Source organism: Eretmochelys imbricata, chromosome 6 (genome assembly GCF_965152235.1).
Source record: "Eretmochelys imbricata isolate rEreImb1 chromosome 6, rEreImb1.hap1, whole genome shotgun sequence".
Taxonomy (NCBI): domain Eukaryota; kingdom Metazoa; phylum Chordata; order Testudines; family Cheloniidae; genus Eretmochelys; species Eretmochelys imbricata.
In genome coordinates this window covers 79,480,575-79,497,592 of record NC_135577.1, presented here as the reverse complement: position 1 = coordinate 79,497,592, position 17,018 = coordinate 79,480,575, and the positions used below count along the sequence as shown (strand labels likewise).

At 41.3% G+C, this 17,018-nt stretch overlaps 1 protein-coding gene across 3 annotated transcripts in view; it reads left to right on the top strand.

The window, feature by feature from the left end:
• The first annotated feature begins 1,558 nt into the window (after positions 1-1,558).
• Positions 1,559-17,018, top strand: part of STXBP6 (syntaxin binding protein 6) — a 163,797-nt gene continuing 148,337 nt past the window's right edge. For all 3 annotated transcript variants that reach the window (XM_077820317.1, XM_077820316.1, XM_077820315.1), the window contains exon 1: positions 1,559-1,712. In XM_077820317.1, coding sequence (XP_077676443.1) covers positions 1,559-1,712 — 154 coding nt within the window. The remainder of the gene's footprint in view (positions 1,713-17,018) is intronic.

Sequence of the window (17,018 nt, the reverse complement as noted above, 5' to 3'; positions counted from 1 at the left end):
CAGTGGGAGCTGCGGAGGTGGCGCTTGAGGTGGGGGCAGTGTGCAGAGCCTCCTGGCTGCCCCTATGCATAGGAGCAGGAGGAGGGACATGCTGGTGCTTCTGGGAGCTGCGCAGAGTGGGGCAAGCCTGCGACCCTGCTCCTGGCTGGAGGGAGGCAAGCCCCGGACCTCACTCCCCAGCGGGAGCTCAAGGGACAGATTAAAATGCCTGGAGAGCCAGATGTGCCGTAGTTTGCCCACCCCTGCCCTATAGGCTGGTATCAAGGGAGTGGCTCCCAAGGGAGAAATAAGTTTAAACTATTTGAAGGAGCCAAACAGAAGGTCATCTAATTTATTTGGAAGTCTCCAGAGAAAACAGGGCTGGGGTCAGTGACAGAAAGAGGGTGAAGAGTCCAATCTTTGTGGTGACAGAGGCACTCTTCCTCATAACTAGCTGCCATATAGTCTCTTAAGACCTAGTGGAGTCACTCAATGATGAGTTAATTGGAGTTACAACTTGAGAATTGCTCCTGACTTGATTCCTGTTCACATAGAAACACTCTTAACTACATTGTGGAGGTGCTTTTAACTCTACTTGTTCGCTCAAGAGAAAGTATAAGCTACCTATATCTTGAGTGACCTCTACCTGTAAGTCAAGTGAACATGATTCATCTGTTACTAACACGACCACTCTGTAATGAGGACATGTCTGCGTAGGCACCAAATCCCTGGAGCACCCACAGAAAAAAATAGTGGATGCTTAGCACCCACCGTCAGCCAGCGCCTCCTGTCCACTGGTGGCCCTGCCAATTAACTCCTCCCTCTCTCTCCCTCCCAGCGCCTCCCACCTGCTGCGATCAGCTGTCCCGTGGTGTGCTGGGGGGGAGGAGGCAGAACTGTGTGGGGAGAGATGGGGTGGAATGGGGGCTTGGGAAAAAGGGTGGGATTGGGCCGGCTGTGGGGGCGGAGTGGGTGTGGGCAGAGGTGGGGAATTGGGGGAAGGGATCGGGTGAGGGTGGGTCCTGGGGTGGAGTGGGTGGTTGAGCACCTTTAGGGCCTGGATGAAGCCAGTTCTGGTGCATGTTCACATGCTGCTAGTCCTTCAATGCCTTCCCACAATTCTCTCTCTGCACTTGAAAAGGACAGATGTGGTTTCGCACAATTCACGGGTAAAGAATTCATAGAACAGTTTGGATTACTGCAGCACTGAGAACCATGAGATATGCTACACATGAATGAATACAGCACCAGTACAGACACTGCAAATCTTTTGCAGTGTGGCTGCTCTTACTCGAGCAAGGCTAACTCGAGAGGAGTAACTTGTCTGTAGGTAAATTTGATTTAACTCTGCAGTGAAAACATACCTTTAGGTGCTTTTGAAAATCCCACCTCTAGATGACAAGAGGTGAAATTATTGTGCAAAGCCTTTCAAGTCATTCAAGACTTAATTTGAAGCCCAGAATAATTGATCTACATGAAAGTCAACCATAGTCTCTTGTAACTTAGCATTTCATTTTAAATTTTTGATTGATTATTTTATTTTAGAGAAGACAGCAGCCTCTTCCATCTCTGATCTACGATGAGTGCCAAAGCTGCTATCAACAAAGAAATTTTCGCCCCACACGATGAAAGGATGCTGGGAGCTGTCCAAGTGAAAAGGAGAACGAAGAAAAAGATCCCTTTCCTAGCAACTGGGGGCCAGGGTGAATATTTAACCTACATCTGCTTGTCAGGTAAGATAAATAATTTTGACATCTAGCCATCCTTTTGGTTTATCTTTGAAGTTTGATTAACGGATTGGCTATCATCTGTTGCTATAAGGAACAGTGTGACTTGCATTTTAATAATGCAAGTGGATGAACTATGATGGTTACATCTTTAATGTTTATAAGTTTGAATGCAGGAAGTGTGTGGTTTGTCATATGATATAGCTGACAGATATTGCTGATTTAGCCGAAGGTTTCACAGTTATTATTAAAACTGTTGGTGGCATAGTTGCACAGTATGAACTTATCCTGTAGTTAGTATACTTGGAAATATTAGGTCTTTGTTAATCTCATTCAGCTATTCCTCTAAGGGATGAACTTTATATTGTACCTGCTTCTCCTGTATTTCCTTCAATTGTCTGAAACTAATACACTCCCCTGTTCCTTTCAAAGATCCCCTCTGTGTATGATTACGTCATTGGGACCATGGCAACTTAGCTGTTTTCAGCTCTGTGAAGAATGTCACTGTCACCTAATTTAAAAAGGGGATGAAAAACAGAAGTATTACTACTGTTTTGGGTGAGGATGGGTGAGGATGGGAAGAAAGAACATAAAAATCTCTTTGAGGTCATCATGTAGAAAGGAGAAGGATGGTCTCGTTGTTGCTGATGTGTTTAGGCATGTTTTTAGTATGCATTGCAGTATCTCATTAGGATTCTACCAAGTAGCTAGCAAAAAGGCTGCAAATTTGAGTTTGGGCCAAGGGTAATATGATAACATGGCCTTGATGTTTTCTGCTATTTTAAATTTGTATATTCTTTTCTTCCTACCCTGATGTTAAAGCATAAGTATTATATAATGCCCTTTTTGCTCATTCAGATTGTGAGAGTGAACTCAATACTGTGACAGCATAATATGTATGCCACAATTTAATTGCTTTCCTCGGATTGACGGGTCTTTTGTTTTTAAGCACTGAGATGCTATATATGTGTTAGAGCATAAATAAATATCATTTCAACTACCAAAAGAAGACAGACTTCTTTGTATGGAGATAAAAAAGAGTTATTAAACTATTTGTAAATCCCTGAAGGAACACTTTAAATTTCTGCCCACATTTGAATTTTGTTAAAACAAATTATGATAAATGAAGGCGGGGGTGGGGGAGCTACCTTTTATGGACACCCAGCCAGCCATTGCTATAAAATCCCTCTTAGTAGCTGTTATCTAATTGCTCTATCTGTAAACGGTTAAAAAGTCTCAATTCTATGCATAGGTAAAAGGAAGTGAGTGGGCCTGGTCAAAAGAGCTAATGGGAAGGCTAGAACTTTTAAAAATTGAACAAAGACTCCCTTTTGTCTGCTCTCAGGGAGAGGCAGTTAAGCTGTGAGAAGCTTGGATCAGGTATGAGAAATCGTCAGTAGATACCTAGAAACTACTCATCTAAAACCACAGATATGTAAGTAGATCAGGAAATGTCTAGGAAGACGCGATTAGGTTTATCCCTTTTATTTCTCTCTGGCTTGTGGATTCCTCCATGCTAACCCCAACGCTTTTGTTTTGCTTGTAACCTTTAGGCTGGACTTCAAGAGAGCTATTCTTGATGCTTAATCCTTTTAGTTGTGAGGTTTTTTTTTGTTTTTTGTTTTAAATCTAGCAAAAGCCTAAGTTCCCAGATGTATTTTCTTTTTTTTATTATAAATAAAATTTACTTTTTTTAAGAACAGAACTGGATTTTTGTGTCTTAAGAGTGCACATGTTGTTTAACTAGCTGGTGGCAACAGCTGATTTCTTCCGCCCCCCTCAGCTCTTCCCCGGGCGGGGATGTGTGTGTGTGTGAAAGGGCTCGAGGGTACTCCAAAAGAAGGAATTCCCAAGTGCGCCTTCCTGGGTTTTCAAGGAGGTTCTGCACTTGGGTGGTGGCAGCATCTACCAATCCAAGGTCAGAGAAAAGCTAAAACCTTGGGAGTTTAATAAAAACCTGAGTGGAGAGATTCTAAATTTTTAGAATCCTTGCGGGCCCCCACCTTCTAAATTTGAAGTGCCAGAGTGGGGAATAAGCCTTGACACAAATAAACGAAACCAAACAAGCTTTCATAAAACTGAAGACCAATAGAAATGATTCCACAATTTAAAAAATACCATTTTCATTTATTTTACTTTTTAACAAATATTCCCCAGCAGCATGTTAAAGAGCAAAGAAGTGATTCATTGCTTTTTTTCATTGTTCCTGTTGCAAACAATGCAAAAACTAAGCCAGATGTATAGTAACAGTACATTGGATTTCCTTTAACCTTTTGTCTCTGACATAACTAAGTCGACACCCTTTAAATAGAAAGGTATGAAATAGAGTGGATTTTCGTTTTTGCTGTTGCCTTTTTATGAACATTCTTTGATCTAAAGTGATTGGTTTAAAATAAAAAGTGTTTTAGTTTTTTGAAGTGGAACTGCCATTTATGTATTCAGTACCTTAGAAAAAAATTATAATACTTGTGCACTGTAGGCATTGCAGTAATAGATAACCTAATAGTTGCCCAGAAACTCTTGAGTATGTCTTGGGTAATAATGTCCTCTTACTTTTCAGGCTGTGTTGTGAACAGTCTTTCTGTAACTGTTTTTAGTGTACCACTATAAAATCAGGAGCAGCTGGGGGAAACTGCGAGCTGCTTGGAGATGTCAGTCGGATTGATGTCTCTTGCCCAAGCATCTATTCTTACTATTTATATCTCCGTTTGAACAACAAATATAGCAAGAACATATCTGTTTAATATTCTGATTTCATATTATTTTCCCTTAACGCACACTTTTAAACTGTTTGTTTTCAAACTCATGGTGAACTGATACCACCTTCTGGCTAAAATGATATGGCTGACAGCCAAAGAAAGAGAAACCCTGAAATATGAATATGAGATTTAAGTCTGAATTGTGGACTCTGTAACGTTTTCTTTTCAGCTGTTAGTACCATAGGATCTTAGTTTTCATTTTCATTTTTCCTCCATCGCCTTTCTACTGCAATCTTTAAAGGGTTGAAGGAATTGCATTTTTATGCTGAATACTTTAGGATTATCAGAGTGAAATACATATGCAGATGAATTAGGAATATAGTTGTGTAAACACTTTGAAGTACGGTTTAAAATTAGTTTTTGTTATTTGGTTTGACTGGAGAAGAAGTTTTCAGGCCTGATTTTCCTGTGGTCTAACCCTACATGCAAGCTCTGAGTTTTCGTGAAGTTGTCAGGACCTGGAGTAATACCAGTGTTCATATTAGGAGAATACCATTGGAATTTCTCAGTAAACAAGCGTCAGACTTGAAGTGTGTCCAGAGAAGTCTGCTTTTCTTGATGTTTTTTTCCAGAATAATTTCTTTCCAATACAACTTAACTTAAATTACCAAAGTATAAAAAGGCAAAACTTATTAATAACTCTCCTTTTAGCGCATATATGCATAATATACATGTATATATGTTAACGTGTATAGCAAATATATAATGTGCTTATGTATGTACACATAAGGGCCAACCAGACATCAAAAAAAGTCACTATGTATTTAGGTTTGGAAGGATCAGATTTTAGTCGGTAAATGTTGGTAAACATTGATTTCAATGTAAACACACAAACGACGATAAAATATTTCCATCAATTAATAATAGAAATTTACAGACAGGCAAAGTAAGAGCAATGCTGGTTAAGAACTTATTAGAGTTTAAGGTTAGGTATTTTATATATTTTTACATGCAATATTGACAATTTTTGTCTTTTTAAGGGTTATAACGGTTTAACTTTTTGAATATCAATGTCTACAGGGGAGTCATACATTAAATAATTGTATGACTCCCCTGTACTGCCTGAGTTCCCCAATTTCCTGCAACTGTGAAAATTTAAATGGATAAATTAAAAACACTTAAAAATGAATGTAGATATACATCAAAATTATTTTTAAAAATAGTGAATTCTGCGAAGCCACTCCTCCCCCACGATATGTAGAAGACATTGGCTGTAGAAGAATTTGCTTGTATTGAACAGGATCCTGGTGGAAAAGTTGAAAACTAGGATTATTTGTATTGTCAGCAAAACCTAACTAGCCAGGGAAGTAAACTTAAATTCACTGTGAAGTTTACCACACTCTAGTGTACTTGTATTTTATTAATTTGTTCTTCTCATTCATTGGATTGGCTTTTATTGATGTTTGTTTATATAAAAACAAAGGATGTTAAAATTATAGTGGAATGTATAAGGACTGAGGTGTCTTACTGCTTTTGTGGGTCTAATTTCCACCGACTAGTTTACTTTGTGCTGTACTAAAGTAATTTTGATAACTCGTTTTTAATGAGAGCTTAACTTGCAAACTGAAACAATCAGCCCACATGAAGTGACTTTTTAAATGATGGTAGTAAATATTCCATGTACAAGAAGTCCCTGCTAAGTCCTAGTGTTGGAATCTAGGTTCTTATATGTACAGAAACCTGAAACTCAATTATGGTAATGTTTATACTATATTCACTGTTCAGGTTGTAGCTTGTGAGTTATATGATGTGTTTAAAAATCAGGTAAACATATTTGTCATTCCAAATGTAAATTCAGTATGTATTGTACAAAACTACTAAGGACCTAAAGATCTCTGTAAAGAACCTCTAGGTTCCCAAGAGAAGGACAGGTGAGAAGGTTAACTGTTAAACATTACAAGCTGAAGGAGAGGGAGCAAGAAATTACTCTTTAAAATTTAAGCACATGCTTAACTGCATGCTTGAATGCTTTGCTGTATTGGGATCGAAGGCTAGAAAGAATTGTTTATGATGGTATAAGGAGTTGTAATGGATTGAAACTAATTGAAAGGTAATTTAGGAACAGTGTTACAAAGCTGCCTTAGTCTATGTCTACATTATAGCAGCGCAGCTGTACCAATGCCGCACATCTGGTGAAGACACTTTAAGCCGACAGGAGAGAGCTCTCCCATCAGCTTAACTGCTGCCTCTTCAAGCGATGGTAGCTGTGTTGGTGGGAGAAGCTGTCCCACTGCTATAGTATGGTCCACACCGGTGGTTAGGTCAGTATAACTTACATTGATCGGAGGTGTTGATTGTCTATACTGGCACTTTACAGCGTTGCAACTTTCTCGCTCAGGGGTGTGAAAACACCTCTCTCTCCCCCCCAGCCCCCGAGCGCTGCAAGTTTCCCCAGTGTAGACAGTGCACCAGCATTGGGAACTGGTAGCTGTTCCCCTCGTGGAAGTTTTTTTTTTAAGAGCACTGAGAGAGAGCTCTCCCAGCGTTATGCCGCGACTACATATCCATGTTAAAGCACTGCTGTGGCCAGCGCTTTAATGTTGCTAGTGAAGACATGCCCTAAGTTATACCGAAGTAATTTGTAGTGTACACATAGCCTCACAGTCTATTAGACTGTGGAATAATAGGTCAAAGGGGGGGAAGAAACCCTATTGTTTGCCTACACAAAGCCTTCTATTATACTGCAGTGATAAAGTAGGACGGACAAGCATGGAGGAGCCATATACCATTTAACTGTGGAGATGGAGAAGAAAACAAGCAAGCAGTAGACAGAGGGGAAATGGAGAAAAGCAGTGACTGCAGATAGTACAAACAGAGGATGAAAACGGGGCTGTCTCTTATAAAAAGAGTTGGAAAGGATTTGACATAAAGTTAGTAAATTCAAAGTTAAAAACAGATATTCCATCTGTATTACTTTACCGCCTCGTTCACACCACCAGACAGAATGACAAGATGTTAAGTGAGTCAGACTTAACTTTGAGTCTTGTGGACTTCATCTTATATAACCTTAAACAAAAGTTCTTTTAAAAAGATTTTTTTTGTTTGGCCTTATTGTTAAAGAAATGTGTGAATAAAATTCTGAGTGTGTGGAATAAGCTCTGTATACTTTAAGAAATCATGTTTCATAAAACATGATGCTTAACTGTATTGCCAATGCTAAGTGTTCAAAGGAGTTTGCACCGATTATAACAAGTGGACATAAAAACTCACTTTAAGTTAAACCAATACAATTTTCTTCTCTAGACGAGGCCTTCTCTAGACTTTCCTTCCTCTTCATCGTATAATAGTGCACTGAAAAATGCTGAATGTGAGAACATCCTACTTTTTCATATGGCTTTTATCTAAAGCTGAAAATTTCCATTTTAAAATTGCCAAAGAAAAAAACAGATCTTCCAAGCGCTAAGAGAAATCAACAGAAGACCAAAGGAATAGTAAGAATTCTCTGTCTCTGTCACACACTATCCCTTTTTCTTTCCCTACCGTTACAATCATAGAATATCAGGGTTGGAAGGGACCTCAGGAGGTCATCTAGTCCAACCCCCTGCTCAAAGCAGGACCAATCCCCAACTAAATCATCCCAGCCAGGGCTTTGTCAAGCCTGACCCTAAAAATATCTAAGGAAGGAGATTCCACCACCTCCCTAGGTAATGCATTCCAGTGTTTCACCACCCTCCTAGTGAAAAAGGTTTTCCTAATATCCATCCTAAATCTCCCCCACAACAACTTGAGACCATTACTCCTTGTTCTGTCACCTGCTACCACTGAGAACAGTCTAGATCCATCCTCTTTGGAACTCCCTTTCAGGAAGTTGAAAGTAGCTATCAAATCCCCCCTCATTCTTCTCTTCCGCAGACTAAGCAATCCCAGTTCCCTTAGCCTCTCCTCATAAGTCATGTGTTCCAGTCCCCTAATCATTTTTGTTGCCCTCCTCTGGACTCTTTCCAATTTTTTCTATCTCGGAGCAACTCCTACTCCTGAGGGAATTCTGCGCCAAAAAATTATGCTCACAATATTTTAAAATTCTGCAAATTTTATTTGTCAATAAATAAATGTGGCTCCAGCATGGCAGTGGGGAGCACAGGCCACTGGCTGCATTGAGGTGGGAAATCACGCTGCAGCCTCCACCTCAGCCAGTTCAGGGACTCGACGATGAGGCTGCACCTGATGCTGACATAGTGCAAGGCCTGGGCCTGCCCCAGAAAGACCCTGGGTCCCTGCCTCTCTGTGCCAGGCGCACCTGGTGAGGGTTGGGCAGGCTCAGCCCAGCAGGATCCAAGTGTGGAGGGACTTGGTGTGGGGTGAGAGGTTTCCGTGTGGGGCAATCTGGGTGTGGGTCTCCTCACCCTAAGTGAAGTGTTGAGGCAACTGTCTCTCAGAGACTTCTTCACAGGGGAAGGAACAAACAGCTTCAAATGCCACAGGTTACTAACCTCTGCCCCAAAGCTTGCAGAGACCAGGACCATTATGCTATGTGCTTAACTTTATTTTAATAATAGGATTGCTCTCGTACTAGACCATTTTAAACTCATTAAACAACTTTTAAATGTATAAATGTGAATTTCTTAGGTTAAGCTTTGTTTTTGTCCTCCTGTTCTCCATGCAACTTTTTTTTAAGGTGCAGTTTAATTTGCTGCTGCTCCCCAGACAAAGTTATTGAATGTGACTTCCATTTCCCTTGAAATGTTTCAAGTACCACAAATACCACTCATGTTGTGGAACAGCATTGCTGGAAGGAATACTTTGAAGTTAAGGATTGCTGTGGTATATAATCTGTATGCAAAATACTTAGGTTTTTGCCATTAAAAAAAACTAAGCAAAGCAAAACAAAACAAAAAAACCACTATAATCTTAAATGTGTGGAAATAATAACTATAACATTCAGTTACACTTCTCTATCAAAAAGAAAAGGAGGACTTGTGGCACCTTAGAGACTAACCAATTTATTTGAGCATGAGCTTTCGTGAGCTACAGCTCACTTCATCGGATGCATAAGCTGTAGCTCACAAAAGCTTATGCTCAAATAAATTTGTTAGTCTCTAAGGTGCCACAAGTCCTCCTTTTTGCAGATACAGGCTAACACAGCTGCTACTCTGAAACTTCTATATCATTCACTTGAGAGGACTTTAAATTACAAATTGCAATAACTATCACTAACCCTCTCCATTCAGTTACAGTACCAGCATAAACATCACATTTCATTCACTTCCACTACCAATTACACCCATCTTGACCACTTATTTGCTTCACTTCTCCCATAGATATTTCTGTTCTTCCTTCCATACTGTTTCTTGCTTATGGAATGAAATCTCCGCCCTTAACCAATCATAAGGTGACAACTGTCTGAAAACCCACCTCTGCTGAGGTAGCTGCCAGAAATTGGCCAGCCTTTAATAGGTAGATTGATATAGTTATGTTAAATTCGTTTGTGTATGTGCTACAAGATATATAATAAAATGCCTCTTGTAGGCTGACTGGTTAGCCAGTATGTGGGCTTGGGGGGTTGTTTCCATTTGGAGGAGAATTTGATTATAAGAGCCCGGTATTTCTTTGGTGCACACCTGTTTTGTTTACAGAGAATTTACACAAATCCATGAGGCAGTCTCCTTTTTCAGAAATCCAAGTCTGCCTTTTCAGAGAGTACTATGCTTTGTTGAAGCTTTTGTCTCTTGGATTCTGTCTCCCAGGGCCACACATCACTGCTGCTCTCAGGCCTGCTGGTTTTCTCTTCATTTTCTGGTTCCTTTCTCCTCCTCACTCACACACAGCTGCAACCAAACAATTCCATAGCCCCTTGAGTTGCTTTCAGTCTTCAGGGAAATCCCTTGGTCCACATGGTTAGCTTCTGCTCAGTCCTTGGAATGCTGGCCTGTGCCTTGGTTGGTGGCCTCTACTGTTTCAGCTATCACTAAACAAAGGCACATTTAATTGCTCCCTCTGTTCGCCTGAATGAAGCGAGCCTAGTATGCCCAGAGACTTTTACCAGGTTTGTGATTAATGGCTGCCATTTACACCTACCAGCATAACTAGAGATATATGGTAACTAGAGATATATGGTATATACATATAACCTCTGCCCTCCCTTAATCTTCATATGTTGTTTGTCTTGGGTAAAAAAAAATTAGTCTCTGCCCACTTTGCCACATTTTGCTCCCCTCTGCAGCTCCCCACCTTCGTTTCTGTTGCTTGTCTCTTTAGATTGCAAGCTACTCTGGGCAGGGATTCTCTCTTCTTCCTGTCTGTCAAAATGGCACCCAGCCCAAAGGGGTCTGTATCCTGACTGAGGGCATCTAGCCACTATCAAAATACAAATAACTGGAATTTGCAGGTGAAGAATACACACTTAAATGTTTCAGTTGTAGCCTTCCTGATCATCATTGTGTCTTAGGGTGTCTGTGTTAGTTTCCTGAGACATTGTTTTCCATAAAACTTCCTCAAGGAAAACGTTCTGAAATATTTAAAGTTAATCAAAGTCAAGGAAATGATGTCATAGGATTCTTACAGCTAGGTGAAGGGACAGTTGTGAAGTTTCAGTTTATGTGTTGAAAATAGACTCTTTGTAGGTTCCAGTATCAATGTCTGTTAGATCCATTGCCAATGTCTTACTTTTTGAAGCTGAGGGAGATTGCACAGGACTTGAATAAGCACTATACTTCCTTGCAGTGGATGAGGAGATGTTCAGAAACCCTAGGAGAGAAACATTTGCTAGCAGGTGTGTTCCATGCTCTTTAGTCCATTCCTACCCCCTGTTGTTTTTGCAGCATGTGTGTGAATAGCATTTCCTCTCCAGACAATGAACTTTGCCAACTTTCCTGTGCTGTAAGACTGTGCAAAGTTTGTCCTATTCCTGTGCTTCAGATATTTACTTTCACTTTCATGTATGAAGTGAATTGATGCTTAAAACTGATGCAATGTAAATGTAAGGAGAATACATTTAAAATTTATTGTGCTAATGACTGAGATTTGTCCTTACTAATCCTTTAAGTTGTTAATTTAATATAAACTCACGGATGGTATTCTCCTTTTGATTAATCTTATCCATGTAGCTGCTGAAGAACTTAGTGGAATTGTTTTAAATATTTCCATGCTTTTGTTGCTTCTGAAAGATGCTCCTTTGTGGCAGCACTGAAAACGGATGATTTTTATTTTTTATAGGGAGCAAATAAATATGGCAGTCACAATGCAGACAAGTTTACCATCTTTGTCTCAATTGTGTCGAATGCTCTTAAGGAGGCTACTACTAGGGCTTGGAGGGCAGGTCAGTTTCCATGTCCAACCTGCTCCTTGGCTCTTAAGATCCTACCAGCAAGAATACCAAAAATGATGGCTACATGTGTATGATGTGGCTATGTATGCACGAGAAACCGGAGTAATACTGACTTGCTTCACATAGCTCATCTAAATGAGCATCTGAGAGCAGCAATTTTTTTCAGATCACTACTTAACATGGGTGGTTTCATACCACTTGCCCGACTATGAGAGGCTCCATATCCCGTTATCAGTCCTCCAAGTCACCCCTGCCTCAGAGCTAGGTGAAACTGAAGCAGCTGCTAATGTAACTTGTTATGCAGAAACATACACCACATTGTGGTTTGGAAGATGGATAGCAGTGACATGAATAATGTTCTCTTCACAGCTAATTTTGCTGTCACATCACAGCTCTGAGAATTTAACTTCTGTGTTAATCTTGTTGAGATTGTTACTTATTTTAAGTCCTCTAAATGTAATTAAATCATTTCTTCATCCACCTATTACCATACATACTCTTTTTTTGTTTTGGTTCTTCAATAAAATTCTTAACCAAATCTCTTTCTTTACATGTGTCATAAATATAAAGGGAAGGGTAAACCCCTTTGAAATCCCTCCTGGCCAGGGGAAAGCTCCTCTCACCTGTAAAGGGTTAAGAAGCTAAAGGTAACCTCGCTGGCACCTGATCAAAATGACCAATGAGGAGACAAGATACTTTCAAAAGCTGGGAGGAGGGAGAGAAACAAAGGGTCTGTGTCTGTCTGTATGCTGGTCTTTGCCAGGGATAGACCAGGAATGGAGTCTTAGAACTTTTAGTAAGTAATCTAGCTAGGTATGTGTTAGATTATGATTTCTTTAAATGGCTGAGAAAAGAATTGTGCTGAATAGAATAACTATTTCTGTCTGTGTATCTTTTTTGTAACTTAAGGTTTTGCCTAGAGGGGTTCTCTATGTTTTTGAATCTAATTACCCTGTAAGATATCTACCATCCTGATTTTACAGGGGGGATTTCTTTATTTCTATTTACTTCTATTTTTTTATTAAAAGTCTTCTTGTAAAAAACTGAATGCTTTTTCATTGTTCTCAGATCCAAGGGTTTGGGTCTGTGGTCACCTAGGCAAATTGGTGAGGCTTTTTATCCAACATTTCCCAGGAAAGGGGGGGGTGCAAGTGTTGGGAGGATTGTGCATTATTCTTAAGATCCAAGGGTCTGGGTCTGTAGTCACCTAGGCAAATTGGTGAGGCTTTTTACCAAACCTTGTCCAGGAAGTGGGGTGCAGGGTTTTGGGAAGTATTTTGGGGGGAAAGACGCGTCCAAACAGCTCTTCCCCAGTAACCAGTATTAGTTTGGTGGTGGTAGCGGCCAGTCCAAGGACAACGGGTGGAGTATTTTGTACCTTGGGGAAGTTTTGACCTAAGCTGGTAAAGATAAGCTTAGGAGGTTTTTCATGCAGGTCCCCACATCTGTACCCTAGAGTTCAGAGTGGGGGAGGAACCTTGACAACATGTGTGGCTTAGTTTTCACTGTTTGATATAGGGTAACATTTTCAAAAGTACCTAAATCCCATTTCTGAAAGAAGTTGACTTCCAATGCTAATTAGAGGTCTAATGGGATTTAAGATCCTAAATCCCTTTTGAAAATGTGACTTTGAAGTCTATTGGCTTGTCTACATTTAAACGGTGACAACAACACAGCTGCGGTGCTTCAGTGTAGACACTACGTATGTTGATGGGAGGGATTCTCCCACTGGCATAGGTTATCCGCTCTCCAAGAGCCAGTAGTTAGGTCGGCAGAAGAATTCTTCCTTTGACCTAGTGCTGCCTACATGGGGATTTAGGTCTGCTTAACTATAACTTTAAGCTGTTCAGGAAGGACAGACAGGGCAGAAAAGGTGGGGGAGTTGCACTGTATGTAAGGGAGCAGTATGACTGCTCAGAGCTCAAGTATGAAACTGCAGAAAAACCTGAGAGTCTCTTGATTAAGTTTAGAAGTGTGAGCAACAAGGGTGATGTCATGGTGGAAGTCTACTATAGACCACCGGACCGGGGGATGAGGTGGACGAGACTTTCTTCCGGCAACTCACAGAAGTTACTAGATCGCAGGCCCTGGTTCTCATGGGAGACTTCATTTACCTTGATATCTGCTGGGAGAGCAATACAGCGGTGCACAGACAATCCAGGAAGTTTTTGGAAAATGTAGGGAACAATTTCCTGGTCCAAGTGCTGGAGGAACCAACTAGGGGCAGAGCTCTTCTTGACCTGCTGCTCACAAACCAGGAAGAATTAGTAGGGGAAGCAAAAGTGGATGGGAACCTGGGAGGCAGTGACCATGAGATGGTCGAGTTCAGGATCCTGACACAAGGAAGAAAGGAAAGCAGCAGAATATGGACCCTGGACTTCAGAAAAGCAGACTTTGACTCCGTCAGGGAACTGATGGTCAAGATCCCCTGGGAGAATAACATGAGGGGATAAGGAGTCCAGAAGAGCTGGCTGTATTTTAAAGAATCCTTATTGAGGTTGTAGGGACAAACCATCCTGATGTGTAGAAAGAATAGTAAATATGGCAGGCGACCAGCTTGGCTTAACAGTGAAATCCTTGCTGATCTTAAATATAAAAAAGAGGCTTACAAGAAATGGAAGATTGGACAAATGACCAGGGATGAGTATAAAAATATTGCTTGGGCATGCAGGAATGAAATCAGAAAGGCCAAATAACACCTGGAGTTGCAGCTAGCAAGAGATGTGAAGAGTAACAAGAAGGGTTTCTTCAGGTATGTTGGCAACAAGAAGAAAGTCAAGGAAAGTGAGGGCCCCTTACTGAATGAGGGAGGCAACCTAGTGACAGAGGATGTGGAAAAAGCTAATGTTCTCGGTGCTTTTTTTCCCTCTGTCTTCACGAACAAGGTCAGCTCCCAGACTACTTCACTGGGCAGCACAGCATGAGGAGGAGGTGACCAGCCCTCTGTGGAGAAAGAAGTGGTTCGGTACTATTTAGAAAAGCTGGACGAGCACAAGTCCATGGGGCTGGATGTGTTGTATCCAAGAGTGCTAAAGGAGATGGTGGATGTGATTGCAGAGCCATTGGCCATTATCTTTGAAAACTCATGGCAATCGGGGAAGTCCCGGACGACTGGAAAAAGGCTAATGTAGTGCCCATCTTTAAAAAAGGGAAGGAGGATGATCCTGGGAACGACAGGTCAGTCAGCCTCACCTCAGTCCCTGGAAAAATCATGAAGCAGGTCCTCAAGGAATCAATTCTGAAGCACTTAAAGGAGAGGAAAGTGATCAGGAACAGTCAGCATGGATTCACCAAGGGCAAGTCATGCCTGACTAATCTAATTGCCTTCTAATACGAGATAACTGGTTCTGTGGATGAAGGGAAAGCAGTGGACGTGTTGTTCCTTGACTTTAGCAAAGCTTTTGACACTGTCTCCCACAGTATTCTTGCCAGCAAGTTAAAGTAGTATGGGCTGGATGAATGGACAATAAGGTGGATAGAAAGCTGGCTAGATTGTCAGGCTCAATGGGTAGCGATCAACGGCTCCATGTTTACTTGGCAGCCAGTATCAAGCGGAGTGCCCCAAGGGTCGGTCCTGCGGCTGGTTTTGTTCAATATCTTCATAAATGATCTGGAGGATGGTGTGGATTGCACCCTCAGCAAGTTTGCAGGTGACACTAAACTGGGAGGAGAGGTAGATATGCTGGAGGGTAGGGATAGGATGCAGAGGGACCCAGACAAATTGGAGGATTGGGACAAAAGAAATCTGATGAGGGTCAACAAGGACAAGTGCAGAGTCCTGCACTTAAGACGGAAGAATCCAATGCACCGCTACAGACTAGGGACCGAATGGCTTCTCAGCAGTTCTGCAGAAAAGGACTTCGGGGTTACAGTGGACGAGATCCTGGCTATGAGTCAACAGTGTGCCCTTGTTGCCAAGAAGGCCAATGACATTTTGGGATGTATAAGTAGGGGCATTGCCAGCAGATCGAGGGACGTGATTGTTCCCCTCTATTAGACACTGATGAGGCCTCATCTGGAGTACTGTGTCCAGTTTTGGGCCCCACACTACAAGAAGGATGTGGAAAAATTGGAAAGCGTCCAGCGGAGGGCAACAAAAATGATTAGGGGACTGGAACACGTGACTTATGAGGAGAGGCTGAGGGAACTGGGGATGTTTAGTCTACGGAAGAGAAGAATGAGGGGGGATTTGATAGCTGCTTTCAACTACCTGAAAGGGGGTTCCAAAGAGGATGGCTCTAGACTGTTCTCAGTGGTAGCAGATGACAGAACAAGGACTAATGGTCTCAAGTTGCTGTGGGGGAGATTTAGGATGGATATTAGGAAAACCTTTTTCACTAGGAGGGTGGTGAAACACTGGAATGCGTTACCTAGGGAGGTGGTGGAATCTCCTTCCTTAGAAGTTTTTAAGGTCAGGCTTGCCAAAGCCCTGGCTGGGATGATTTAATTGGGGATCGGTCCTGCTTTGAGCAGGGGGTTGGACTAGATGACTTCCTGAGGTCCCTTCCAGCCCTGATATTCTATGATTCTGTGATTCTATAACCCTCAGGATTATGGATTTTTTTTATACCCCTGAGCAACGGAGTTATGCCGAGCTAATTTTCTAGTGTAAACCAGACCTCAGTCACTTAAATACTTTTTGAAAACTTTGCACATAGTCAATTTGTGGCTGTAGGAGGTGTGGTTGCTTTTTGTTTGCAGTATGACTTGTCTTTTTTGACCTCCATATTGATCTTTTTTTCCATTTTTTTTTGTATAGTTAAAATTGAATTTCTTTTTAGCAGGCTACACATATTGATCCTATCCTGAAAAAAAGCGCATGTAATTTACGTTGAAACAGTAAATTCCCTCTGGCGGGGGGTGTGTGTGTGTGTGTGTGTGTTTGATCCAGTGCTATTGATATTCGTATTTTTTTTCTCTTCACAAAGGTTTTACATCCTTTCCCAAGGATAGTCTGTAATTGCTTTATACCGTATATTTCCCTCTTCTTTCCCCTCCCCCCCCCCCCAAATTCACATGAGTTTAGATCAAAATTGGATGCCTGAGTTACATCACTTAGATATGTGGCCTGTTTCCTAGAGGTGCTCAACACCTGCAGCTTTCATTAAGTGTAATGAAAGCTGTGTTGCTCAGCACCTCTGGAAAAACAGGTAATTTATTTAGGTGACTAACAGTGGATTTTGGTGCCAATATAGGTTTGAAGAAGTTGGTGTTAGTAGCTAATTTATATAATCCTGTTCCTTCTTTGTCCAAGGTATGAAAGATACCTTGGCTTACACATGCATTTGT